Genomic DNA, 13123 nt, shown 5'->3' on the forward strand with positions numbered 1-13123 from the left:
TGAGAGCCAGGTTATTGTGCTGGCACCATCTTCATAATGTTCCAAGTTTCTATTAAAATTGTGAACTGCTGCCAGCTGCCTCCAGATATAAATGCAGTGAAGAAACAGTTTGTTATTGGCCTGTTTAATAATTTAGTAATGGCATAGCATGTCATCAGACGCATGCATAAAACATGAAATGTTGCATACTTTACAGTAATAGGCATCTCCCCATGGAATATCATTCCATATTTGTTCCAATGTTAGATATCTTCACTTCACAAATTATGAATTTTATTAACATGTGTAAGAATCTTGCAGATGATACAGAAAAAATGAACTTGGCTTTTCTTTATCATACATTTTGCTGCATTCCAAAATACATTGCAGCGAATGCATTGTGTAGCCAAAACAGCAGCCGTGTTAAATTAAATGAGTGATCAGTTAATGGAGGTGACTGGGGGGGCTGTTTGTGTGACTGCAGTGTTTATCAGAATATCAATTTTTAATAAAAGTGGCCTCCTGTACATTGGCAAGATCAAACATAGACTCGATGACTGTTTCGCTAAACATTTGCGCTCTGACTGCCAATGCCTGCTGGATCTCACGGTTGCTAACCTTTTTAACTTCTCTTCCCATTCCCATACCGACCTTTCTGCCATGGGCCTTCTCTATTGCCACATGCAAATTGGAGGAACAGCACCTCGTATTCTGCTTCGATAGTTTACAACTTAACGGCACCTTCTCTAACCTCATCTACTGCATCGGGAGTTCTTGATGTGGCCTCCGTTACATTGGCGAGTCCAAGTGTAGAGTCAGCAACCATTTCTCCAAACACTTACGCTGAGTCCGCCAAGGCCCACTGGCTCTCCCGGTTGCTAAACATTTTATCTCCCCTTCTCATTCCCATACTGACCTTTCTGTCCTGGACCTTCTCCATTACCAGAGTGAGCCACACGCAATCTGGAGGAACAGCACTTCATATTTCGCTTGAGTGGCATACAACCCAATAGCATGAATGTTGAATTCTCTAATTTCAAGTCATGCCCCCCCCTACCTCCCCCCCCCCCCCCCCCCCCCCCCGAACATCTGAGGTACAGCAACTAGATCATTAGAGTAAGCACAGAGAAACAGCAGCTTAATTAGAATGGCTTATTTGAGTTGGGAGGAACTGGTTCTACAGGCAAAGGGATTGATGATCGAAGGGCACAGGTTCCACAAAGAAAGGAAACAAAACAGGATGAAGATTATGCTTCAAAAAGATCATTATGCCGAGAATTGTTGAGATCTCGAATTTGCTGCCTCGGGCAGTGAAATAAGATTCAATGGAATATTTCAGTGAAATTACTTTAAAGCAAAAGATTTTTGAAGATTTCGGAAAACAATTCTGAGAAGTGTGATTAATTGTGTAGATTTAGTAGTGTTCGCATTGCTACTGCAGGCTTTTAATGGAACCAGAGTGCCAGGTCTTGGTGTTGTGGGGAGACCACTCAACACCAAGATGAGGAAGAATTTTGCCCAAAGGGTCATGAGTCTGTAGAATTGCTTGTGGCAGAAATCAATGGAGGCTGATTTCATGAACATGTTCCATATGAAGTATCCCATCCAGATGCATCACAGCTTGGAATGGTAACAGCTCTGCCCAAGACTGCAAGAAATCGCAAAGAATTGTATGCGTAGCCCAAACTACAACATAAAGAAAATGCACGGCAAATTGTGAGCGCAAAAGGTGCAGCAGTTTGTCCAGTCACAGGAGTTGCAGTTGGATCTTCACATGATCCATCATCAGTCCTGATCCCTCCCTTCCTTCTTCCTGCCCAAACTCTATTTTAGCAGGGATTGGTTCTCTCTGCCAAGTGTTGTGCAACCATGAATTGCAGAGTATTTCCAGTGATTACTGTTCCCTCAATATCCCTGTGTACATGAATAAGGATGATATTAATTCTCTCTTTTATTCTCCCCAGAGTTCCAAAAGGATTTGAAATTGGCTGCTTTCTAATGGGAACACTCACCCTTTCTAAAACTGAAACTGGCAAGAAAGCTGTAAGTATGTTCCCTATTCTAATCATGTGGGCACTGCCCAATTGGTCCTCCTCAATCTGCATGGCACATTTGTTTCTTAGGAGTTAACAATTAGTTTGGCATCTCGCTGGCTTGCAGGTTTGACTGTTATCTGGCGCAACGATATCGGAAAGTTTCAACAATGTGCTGTTGATCAAATTTTATCTGAAGTTCAACTCGGCTTATTTGCGTTACCTTTTTTATGCCAACAACTATCTAAATATTCTTCCCAATTTTCACAAGGTCTGGAGGGAAAGTTCCAAAATCCCACTGCCCTTTTCCCCATCGGCCCATTCCTTCCACCTGGGGCTTCCTCCTGAAACCCTTCCATCTGACTCTTTCCCTTTAATGTTCTCCTTGAAACCATTGACCATTGCCCCAGAGGACAGTCATACAGCACGGAGACAGGTCCTTCAGCTCAACTCATCCCTGCTGACCAAGATGTCACACCTAAGCTAGTCCCATCCGCCCATGTTTGGCTCATATCTCTCTCAACCGTTCCTATCCATGGACCCAGCCAAATGACGGATGTAAATAAGAATGTAAAAAAATAAATAAGAATATTTTAAAAAAAATCTATCCAGTTATTTGGAACAGTAAAGGAGTTCCCTCCACTGTCTGGAGTACAAGAAATAAAAAAACTCCCTCAACAATATCAGTAAGGTATAATCATTGGCTACTTGTGGGAGCTTGCTGTGTGCAAATTAGGTGTTGCCTTTTGTACATTACAACTGAGCATCAAGACAAAAGTACTCCGTCGGCTGTAAATAACTGTGACTTCCTTAGTTCATGAAAGCTGTAGAAATAAAATTATTTGTTATGCTCGGCTTCTGCATTTATATTTACTACTCTGGAATCTGAAAAACAAGCTAATTGTGATTAGTCCACCTCGACTGGCTGCTGTCAGGGACTTGTCCTGTTTCAGACTAAATATCACTGTAACCAAGCAGAATGAGGAGCTGCATGCCCTTTTCCTGGAGTGAAACATTAATTGTCCCCTTAAGAGAGTAATGTTGGCTTAGTGCAGCTTTATTTGAAGTGGAACAGGTTCATCCCTCAGCTCAGGGATCGTTCTACAAACTAAACTGCACAAATCGCCTTTTCCAGGCACAAATGTTGAGTTGAAATTCTATTCCTTGTGTCAATGATTCCAGCTGACTGGTTAGAGTCAGACTGGCTGCAGGTGATTGCTCCATTAGGAAGCAGATTTCACGGTTCTGTTCACAGGAGGGATTAATCAAGCGTGCTCTCTGCACCTGCCAACCCTGGTCAAGTATTTCATCATCTTCAGCTTGTACCGATGAAGGAATGGTTTACTCAGTGTTTTTAATTTGCATGTAGCGGCAGCCCAACACCTTGCATTTCTGTTGCCTGTTCAACTCTGCGTAATGCACCTAATCTGCTCACAGATGTGCTGTCAAGCAAAGGTTTATCGTCAGACCACCTAGGGTTGGTATAAGAGGCAACGTCTGGAGCTGGAGGAGGGGTGCTCAGGGAATTTAGAGCTCAGTATCGAAGTAACAAAAAGTATGTATAATGATAGTGGGGCACAGAGGTGTCACGGTTGTTACGGAACCAGCTTGCCGGCATGGAACCAGGACCATCATTCAGGCTTAGTTTATTGTCATGGGTACCAAACTACAGTGAAAAGCTTTCTTTTGCATGCTGTCCAATCAAATCAGATAATACTATACTTAAATACAATTAACCCAAACTCAAATACAATGGGCAGAGCAATGGGAAAGTTACTGAGTGCAGAGTTTAGGGTGGCACAGTGGCACAGCGGTAGAGTTGCTGCCTAACAGTGATAGAGACCCGCGTTCGATCCTGATTATGGTTGCTGTTGTGCGGAGTTTGTATGTTCTCCCAATGTGGGTTTTCCCTGGGTGCTCCGGTTTCTTTCCACACTCCAAAGATGTACAGGTTTGTAGGTCAGTTAGCTTTGGTAAAGATTATAAATTGTCCCTAATACGTAGGATAGTGGTCGATAGTCATTGAGGCACGTCACCTTATTCTTGGGCACCGGTATTATTGACGCCCTCTTAAAGCAGGTTGGAATCTCGCACCTCAGCAATAAGAGGTTGAAAATGTCCGCAAAAACTCCAGCCAGTTGATCTGTACAGGTTTTGAGAACTCGACCGGGTATGCCATCAGGTCCAGACGTTTTCCGAGGGTTCACCCCCCTGAAGAATCTTCTGATGTCGGCCTCTGTAACTGTGACTATAAAATGTATGGGGGCTCATATGCAATTTTACTATACCAACATAAATCCCGTATACAGTGTGAATACACATTTATTTGTGTTACAGTACTGACTACTCCCCCCCACCCCCCCCCCCCAAAAGTACTTAATTGGTTGAAAAGCATCTTGGGACCACCGAAGGGTACGCAGAACACTATGTAAATGTAACAGAGGTGTAGAGCACAGAAACAGTCCCATCGGGCCACTACCCACTATGCCATCCATACCCACATTAGGACCATAGCCTTCTGTGACACGATGCTCCAATTACTCGTCTCATGACGATCCTTTATTCCTTCTGAAATTAAAATGATAAGAGGATTGGGTAGAAGGTCTAAGGATTCCTAAAGCCAATCGAAGTTCCCAAGCTCTTGGCAAGATGTACAAGCATCTACCTGTAATGCATTGGCAATTGATAGGTGGGGATTAGATACTGCAGCCACTCATAGTCATACAGCACGGAAACAGGCGTTTCGGCCCGACTTGTTCATGCCGATCAAAATCCCATTTCCCATTCCTGGCCCATATCCCTCTAATCCTTTCCTATTCATGTACCTGTCCAAATGTCTTTTGAATGTCGTAGTAGAACCGGCCTCAATTACTTCCCCTGGCATCTCATTCCATATGCCCATCATCCTCTGTGTGAGAAGTTTACTCCTTAGGCTCCAATTAAACAAGCCCAGCCGCTACATTATTGAGAGTAGTTCTTGATTCATCTACCCTGGGTAAAGGACTCTGTGCATTTACCCTTTCTATCCACCTCATGATTTTACACACCTTTGTAAGATCACCCTCTCAGTCTCCTGCGTTCCAAGGAATCATGTACAAAATCCTGTATAAAATCAAGAGAGGAATAGATCGGGTAGATGCACAGAGTCTCTTGCCCAGAGTAGGGGAATTGAGGACCAGAGGATATAGGTTCAAGGTGAAGGGAAAAAGATTTAATAGGAATCCGAGGGGTAGCTTTTTCACACAAAGGGTGGTGGATGTATGAAACATCCTGTGCACGGCTGCCCAGCCAGCAGCTGTCTGTCTTTTCATCTTTTTATTTTTTATTTTAGTTAGTTAAGTGTTTTGTTTGGAGGTCTAGACTTTTTTATGTGGGGAGTGGGGGGGGGAAGGGGGAAACTACCTTTCGGGGTCCCTACCTGGTCGGAGAGGCAGCTTTTCTGCGGGCTGCAGCTTCGACCCGTCCTCGCGGCCTGTCAGCGGGCCTGGAGTGGCGTTTCCTATCGGAGACCGTCCAGAACCTCGGCTTCGGCGGCGGCACAGCGCTGGAGCACTATCGCGGAGCGGGCGATGCCTTGCCCGGGTCACCGCGCTGGAGCTCCGGTGAGCTGAAGATCGCTGAGGAAAACATCACGGAGCTGCGGGACTGTGGAGCGACCAGCTGCGGGCGGCGGCGCTGACTTTATACCGGGAGCCTGGGATCTCTAGATGAGATCGCCAGTGGTGGAGCTCCAACCGGCGCGGCCTTGTTGGCTTCGGAAGCCGCGGCCTCCAGTACGGAAGTGGCCATTCCAGGGTTCCCAAGCCGCTGAGAGGACTTTCCCGACGCCGGAGCAACATCACCCAGCGAGAACGGCCTGGAACATCCGGCCTCCGTAGAGGCAACTGTGGAGGCCTCAATAGGCCCGATTATGGGTGAACTGGGGTTGGGGACTGGACTTTGTGCCTTCCCTCATAATGGGAACCATTGTGGGGGATGTTCTTTATGTTTAAAACTCTTATTAATGTTATGTCTGTATTCCTTCTTTATGTGCTGCAAAATGGCAAGAAGCATTTTACTTCACTACACCTAGGTGTATGTGAATGTGACCAATAAAATACCTTTGATAACTTTGGTACAAGTTGCCAAAGGAGGTAGTTGAGGTTGGGACTATCCCATCATTTATGAAACAGTTAGACAGGTACATGGATAATTATACAACACTTACTCCAGCTCCTGGCAGGACGGGAGGGGGAGGGTGAATTGATATTACTATTGGGGAAGTGCAATTGTAATTTTTGACATCCCGAAACGTTGGCCATTCTTTATCTCCAGAGATGCTGCCTCACCCGCTGAGTTACAATGGATCCCATGCTCCCACTTTCCTTGAGCCTCCATTGAGCCCTTTGATGAGCTGTAACTTGGTATTGGACAATCATCTTCACTGTCTTTAAATTGAATCCCCAAGTTTGGTGGTTATTGAGAGAATTTTGTGAGTAAACAGCCAGTGCAGCGACTTTTATGGGTCATATCAAAAATTTAGGAGCTGAGGTTGCCAATGAGGTCACACGTGTTCAAACTCTTGGCTAGTGCTCCTGTCGCTGGAATTCTTTGTTTGACGTTTTGCTCAGTCAGTGAATGGGGCTTTGAATCGGCGACTGATCCAAGGGTGCCCTTGCTACTCAGTGGGCCACTGTGCACCTTTTGAGCTGTTACATGAATGTGCATGGTGGTATCATTGCATATTAATTGTACAATTCTTTTCAGGATGTGCACACTGTCTACTACCATCTGATACCTCCGCCAAACAAGATAAAGAACGGAACCAAAGACAAGCCAATAAAAGAAAAAGAAAAAGAACCAAAAGAGATGTTCGAGGAAGCTTTAAGAGACCTCAAGATACAGTGGCTGTCCAAGTATGTAACATAGATTTGGCCGATCAAAGCCAAATTATTGCAAGCTAGTTTAGTCTTTTTATTTTGGAGATACAGACCAGAAAAGGGCCCTTCGCCCCCCGAGTCCACGGCGACCTGTGATTACCTCGTATACTAGCACCATCCTGCACACTAGGGACGATTTACAATTTTACCAAAGCCAAATAACCTTCAAACCAGTACGTCTTTGGAGTGTGGGAGGAAACCGGAACATCTTGAGAAAACCCCTCAGTCACAGGGAGAATGTACAAACTCCACAGAGACAGAACCCATAATCAGGATCGAACACGGGTCTCTGGCGCTCTGAGGCAGCAACTCTACCGCTGCGCCAGCATACCACACTGGTAGACAACTGAAATCTACGGTTGGTTGTAAAACTGGAAATTTCTTTTGGAACGTAGAATATTCTTGGAGCTCTTATAAGGGTAGAAATTGAAACATTGTTTTTGCCATTGAGAAGAGTCTGAAATTGGAGGGCATAGTCTCAGGGTAAGGACCTCGTCATCGAGGACTGAGGTGAGATTGCTTATTTTAGTAGATTGTGCATCTTGAAATTCTCTCTCATAGTCATAGAGTGTGGAAACTGGCCTTTAGGTCCAACTTGCCCACACCGCCCAACATGTCCTGTCTACACTCGAGCCACCTACCTGCGTTTGGCCCATATATCCTATCCATGTACCTGCCTAAATCTTTCTTATACATTGCATAGCGCCTTCTGAACTACTTCCTCCTCTGGCAGCTCGTTCCATAGACCCACCTTTGTGTAAAAATAGTTACCACTCAGGTTTCTATTAAAGCTTTCCACCCTCACCTTGTCCTCTGGTTCTCGATTCCTGGGCAAGAGACTCTTTGCGTCCACTCGATCTATTCCTCCCACGGTTTTGTGGACCTCCATAAGATCACCCCTCATTCTTCTGCATCCAAGGAAATACTAGCCTGCAGAACCTCGCCATATAGTTCATGCTCTTGAGACCTTGAACAGCCTCGTAAATCTTCTCTGCACCCATTCCAGCTTGTAATCGATCCCAGGAACATTCACCCTTTCTGAGGGCATCAAGTGAAGTGAGAATCTGAGGGGAGATGGAATTGAGTTGGAAATCCAGCGAGATTTCCTGTGTTCTGGAGCTGCTTTACGTTGATGAAAACACTGCTCCTGCTGCACTACACTATCATATTTACTTTTGCCATTATTTTTTTTATTAACGGCCTTTAAATCCTTGGAGATCAGTAGTTCAAATTTAACTAATCTTCCTGGTCTTCCACCTTCAGGCCTCTCTGCTCCACCCATTCTAATTTTTCTGCTGGAGTGATCAACTGCAGAATCTGGTTTATACTGAAGATAGACACAAAATGCTGATGTAACTCAGCGGACCAGGCAGCATTTCTGGAGAAAAAGAATAGGTGGCATTTCGTGTTGCATCTTTCTCCAGAGATGCTCTCTGACCCAATGAGTCACATCAGCATTTTGTGTCTTATCTTCATCATTTCTGCTGCTTGTCTTTGGATTCCAAGCTTTTAGTGACATCCATCTGGGAGCTCAGATCAACTATGATTTCTTTTCTTCTCTCACAGATTGGATCTACATGAGGAATTGGTATCGATGCACTCGGATCACTTACCTGTACATACGGCTTACCTCAACAGCCTCGATTCAGGAAAGGTATGTTCTCCCTTATCTACTATACCCAATAACATAATTGAAGGCTTTTGTAATTCCTATGTGCTCTTTCTACTTCCTTATTCACTTCAGAAATTTGTAATTTGTACCGTTTATAATTAAGATGACAAATGACAACACCGTCCAAATCTGCAACCTCCACCTTCTAGAAAGACAAGGGCTGCACACATGTAGCAACCCCAACATCTCCAAGATCTATGAGTCACGTCTCATTCTGACTTAGTTTAGTTTAGAGACATAGTGTGGAAACCAGTCCTTCAACCCACTGAGTACACGCTGATATTGAGCTGTCTGCACAAATCACTGATTTAATCCACAAGCCATATTCATCTCACCAGTCTCGGGCTGTGTTGAGTCACTATGACACTAAAGGGTGTGTGGCCCTTACAGTGTTGATCAGTTGTCAAGGTATTGAAAGGGAGTTTTATTGTTTGTTTTTATGTGTGCATATGTACGCATGTTTTTTCTCTTTTTATTACATTGTTTACAGTGTACTATGTTTACATATTCTGCATGCGGCTGCAAGTAGGAATTTATTTGTTCTACCGAGGACATATGACAATAAAGCACTCTTGACCTGGGTCTCGGGCAATGTGTAACATTTCTGTCCTGTTTTTTAGCTGAATTTGATTTACCAGGAATGTTCATGAACTGTTGGCGATTTGCTCTCCTGTTCCTAGGAACGTCTGAAGAGACTCGATGAGATTATTAAAATGGCCAACGTGGTTATCTCTCACATTGACCAGAGTTCCTTGGTGAGCTACATGGCTATGAAGACTGACCTAAGACCAGACGCTGTGGCTATCAAAAGGTACGCGCCCAAATGTGTGGGTATCTGTTGACCCAAGTGCAAACGTAATGAAAAGCTGGGTAGTTTAGAGCAACCTGGCCACCGAGTTTAGAATTAGAATTAGAATTAGAATTAGAATTAGAATTACCTTTATTGTCATTCAGACCTCACGGTCTGAACAAAATTTCGTGCCTGCAGTCATACATACAATAATACAATAATAAACAACAATAAACACAAATTAACATCCACCACAGTGAGTCCTCCAAGCACCTCCTCACTGTGGTGGAGGCACAAATCTTAGGGCTGCAGTCTCTTCCCTCCTCTTCTCCCTCTGCGCTGAGGCGATACCCCACCGGGCGATGGTACAAACAGTCCCGCGGCTCACCGAACCCCGCAAACGGGCCGGCTCAAACACCGCGGCCCCGGGTGGTCGAAGCTGCCGCCCAACAGTCCAGCGGATGCAGCCGCTGGCCCGCGGCTAAACCCCGGACTCAGGTCACCGCCGCCAGAACGCCGTCTCTGCCACCGAGCACCGCACCGTTCCTCCGTAGCCGGATCGCCCTCACGTGAGCGCCCTTCCACCTTCGGGCTGGGCCGCCCCGACGGGAGAGCCACAGCCCCTCACGTGAGAGTCTCAGCCTCACGCCAGGCCGCCCTCACAGGAGCGTCGCAGCCCCTCACGGGAGCGCCGTTCCAGCCCTGAGCCAGACCGCCCTCATGGGAGCGAGCCCAGGGCAAGTCCTGACTGGCTCTGCCTCCAGAGTCTCAAGGTCGCCAGCTCCGCCATTAGGCCTCAGCGCAGACGGAGTCAGAGAAGGAGGTTACGACAAAAAAGTCGCACTCCCCCGAAGGGAAAGACAGCAAGCCCCGTTTCAACCCCCCACCCCCACATAAACACAACCTAAAAACCAAAAACTTAACTAGACAAAACGGAAAGAAAAACCAACACAATAAAGTAAAACCAAACGGACTGCAGGCGAGCCGCTGCTGCCAGGGCAGCGCCGCCACTTCACGATGATCCAGTGCCCCACGTCGGGACACTCCTTACCAACCATCATAATGTGCTGCAGCGGTAGAGTTGCTGCCTTGAACCAGAGATCCAGGTTCAATTCAGACTATAGGTGCTGTCTGTACGGAGTTTGTACGTTTACCCTGTGACTGGGTTTCTTTTGGGTGCCCCAGTTTCGCAAAATTACAAGTTCACGTTATAGGAGTAGAATTAGGCCATTCGGCCCATCGAGCCTACCATTCAATCATGGCTGATCTCTGCTTCCTAATCCCATTTTTCTGCCTTCTCCCCATAACCCTAATCAAGAATTTGTTTATCTCTGCCTTGAAAATATCCACTCACCTGGCCTCCAAACCCCTCTGTGGTTTGCGGCAATGAGTTCCACAGATTAACTACCGCCTGACTAAAGAAGTTCTTCCTCACCCTTCTAAAAGAGCGCCCTTTAATTCTGAGGCTGTGACCTCTGGCCCCAGACTCTCCCACCAGTGGAAACATCCATTCCACATCGACTCTCTATTCTTTTCATTATTCTGTAAGTTTCAATGAGGTCCCCCCCCCTCAACCTTCTAAATTCCAACAAGTAAAGGCCCAGTGCTGTCAAGTGCTCATCATATGCTAACCCACTCATTCTTGGAATCATCCTTATAAACCTCCTATGGACCCACTCCAGATCCAGCACATCATTCCTCAGATATGGGCCCAAATTTGCTCACAGTACTCTAAATGGGGCCTGACCAGCGCCTTATAGAGCCTCAACATTACATCTCTGTTTTTGAATTCCAGTCCTCTGATATTGATATAGATGCTAGCATTGAATTTGCCTTCTGATTCGACTTGCAAATTAACTTTTTGGGAGTCCTGCACCAGCACTCCCAAGTCTCTTTGCACCAATTTCTGGATTCGCTCTCCATTTAGAAAATAATCTACGCCTTTATTATCAAAATGCATAACTCCCCACTTTACTACACTGAATTTCATCTGCCACTTTTCTGCCCACTCTCCTAAACTGTCCAGAGTCATCTGCAAACTTGGTCACAAAGCCTTCAATACCCTTATCCTAGCAATGTTACAAAAATTTGAGATTTAAAAAATCAAGTCTTTAATTTATCCCATCAGATAAAGCATAAAAATAACTTTAATTTGACACCTAATTCATATCTTCAGTATTAAAAAAGATATGGCCATTTTCATACTCGGAAATTGGCATCTTGTTCCCTGTTGCTTTTTCATTGACTTAACACAAAAGCTGTGATCGAGAACATTTAAAGGCTTTCTTAAAACTTTCTTAAAATTTAAGAGAACTGAAAGAAATGTTCAGTTATTATAGATTGAAGCATTCTGAAACAAATATGAAACAATCTAACTTAGATGACTTGAAATTAAAGCATATAATTAGTTAGTTACCTAATTGTAGCTAATTACAACATTCAATTACTAGATCTAAACATCTATCCATTTCTTAAGAATAGATTAACATTTTTAAATAGCCTAAGTGTCCAAATAACATTCACACAATAATTCAGAATATAACATAATTTTTAAATCTCATTGTCATGGGTTTATAGGCCAAATGGAAGGAATTTAATGTTTAATACCTGTAAATTAATGGCCATTTAAATCAGCTTGCGAGTGGGTTTTACTGGAACGGGACCATTTAGAACGTTCAGTTGCGGTGAATTTATACCCCCATATCTGCAGCAAATACACTGCCGGTTCTTCGGGGGGGAAATCACCGTTTCGCGAAATGTAAAATGTGAATTAAATACATCTTAAGCAACACTTTTATACATAAAAATAAACTACTTTCTTTTACCTGGTCCTGCATAAAATCCGTCCCTGTTGTCGGCATTGACGGCTTCAGAAGCTGCTTTTAAAATCATTCCAGCGATTAACTTGTCGGGTGAATTTTTTTTAAAAACACACAGAACGGCCGTAGGAACGATTCTTTAGCAAAATCTTGCACTCCAACAAATATAATTCAGGACCAGGTCAGGAAATAACCCCGTTTTAACCCCCCCCCCCCCCCCCCCCCCCTCAAACGTGCCAAAATCGCACACACGGCCAGTGGCAGAATTACAGCGCCGCTGAAGGTAAGTTTTGTAACATACCTACTTATCCAAATCATTAATATACAACGTGAAAAGAAACAGCTCCAGCCAACCTGGAAAAGTGCCTTTTATTGCAACTCTTTGTCTTCTGCCATCCCGTCAGTCCACTATCCATGCTAGTATCTTCCTTTTAATACCATGGGCGCTCATCTTCCCGAGCAGCCTGACATGCGGCACCTTATTGAAGGCCTTCTGAAAATCTAGGTAAACAACATCTACAGCCTCCCCTCTCCCTGTCCATCTATTAACTTCTTCAAAGAACCTCTTTTTCCACAAAATGTCCTCAAAGTTTCCTCCCACATTCCAAAGATGTGCGGGTTTGTAGGTTAATTACCTCTAAAATAATGCCCTGGTGTGTATGGCGTGAATGACAAAGTGGGATAGCATAGAACTAGTGAGAACGGGTGATCGATGGTCGGCATGGACTCAGTGGGCCAAAGGGCCTGTTTCCATGCTGTATCTCTAAAGGAAACCTTCCACAATCACCAGAAAGGGGAAAAATGCAGGTGCCCTTGGCGATACTAGGAAATTCATCTTTGTTCTGGTTGAGGAGATCACATGGAGCAAGTAGTCTTCAGTTGTTACAAAACACAAAGTGCTGGAGGAACTC

The 13123-nt window shown here is 44.7% G+C and overlaps 1 protein-coding gene across 1 annotated transcript in view; it reads left to right on the top strand.

The window, feature by feature from the left end:
- Positions 1-13123, top strand: part of LOC129701951 (tripeptidyl-peptidase 2-like) — a 101125-nt gene that overhangs the window by 66726 nt on the left and 21276 nt on the right. Inside the window, exons 25-28 of the mRNA XM_055643395.1 lie at positions 1944-2022; positions 6759-6907; positions 8498-8585; positions 9284-9414. Of these exons, the coding sequence (XP_055499370.1) occupies positions 1944-2022; positions 6759-6907; positions 8498-8585; positions 9284-9414 (447 nt within the window). The remainder of the gene's footprint in view (positions 1-1943; positions 2023-6758; positions 6908-8497; positions 8586-9283; positions 9415-13123) is intronic.

Source organism: Leucoraja erinacea, chromosome 12 (assembly GCF_028641065.1).
Source record: "Leucoraja erinacea ecotype New England chromosome 12, Leri_hhj_1, whole genome shotgun sequence".
NCBI lineage: Eukaryota > Metazoa > Chordata > Chondrichthyes > Rajiformes > Rajidae > Leucoraja > Leucoraja erinaceus.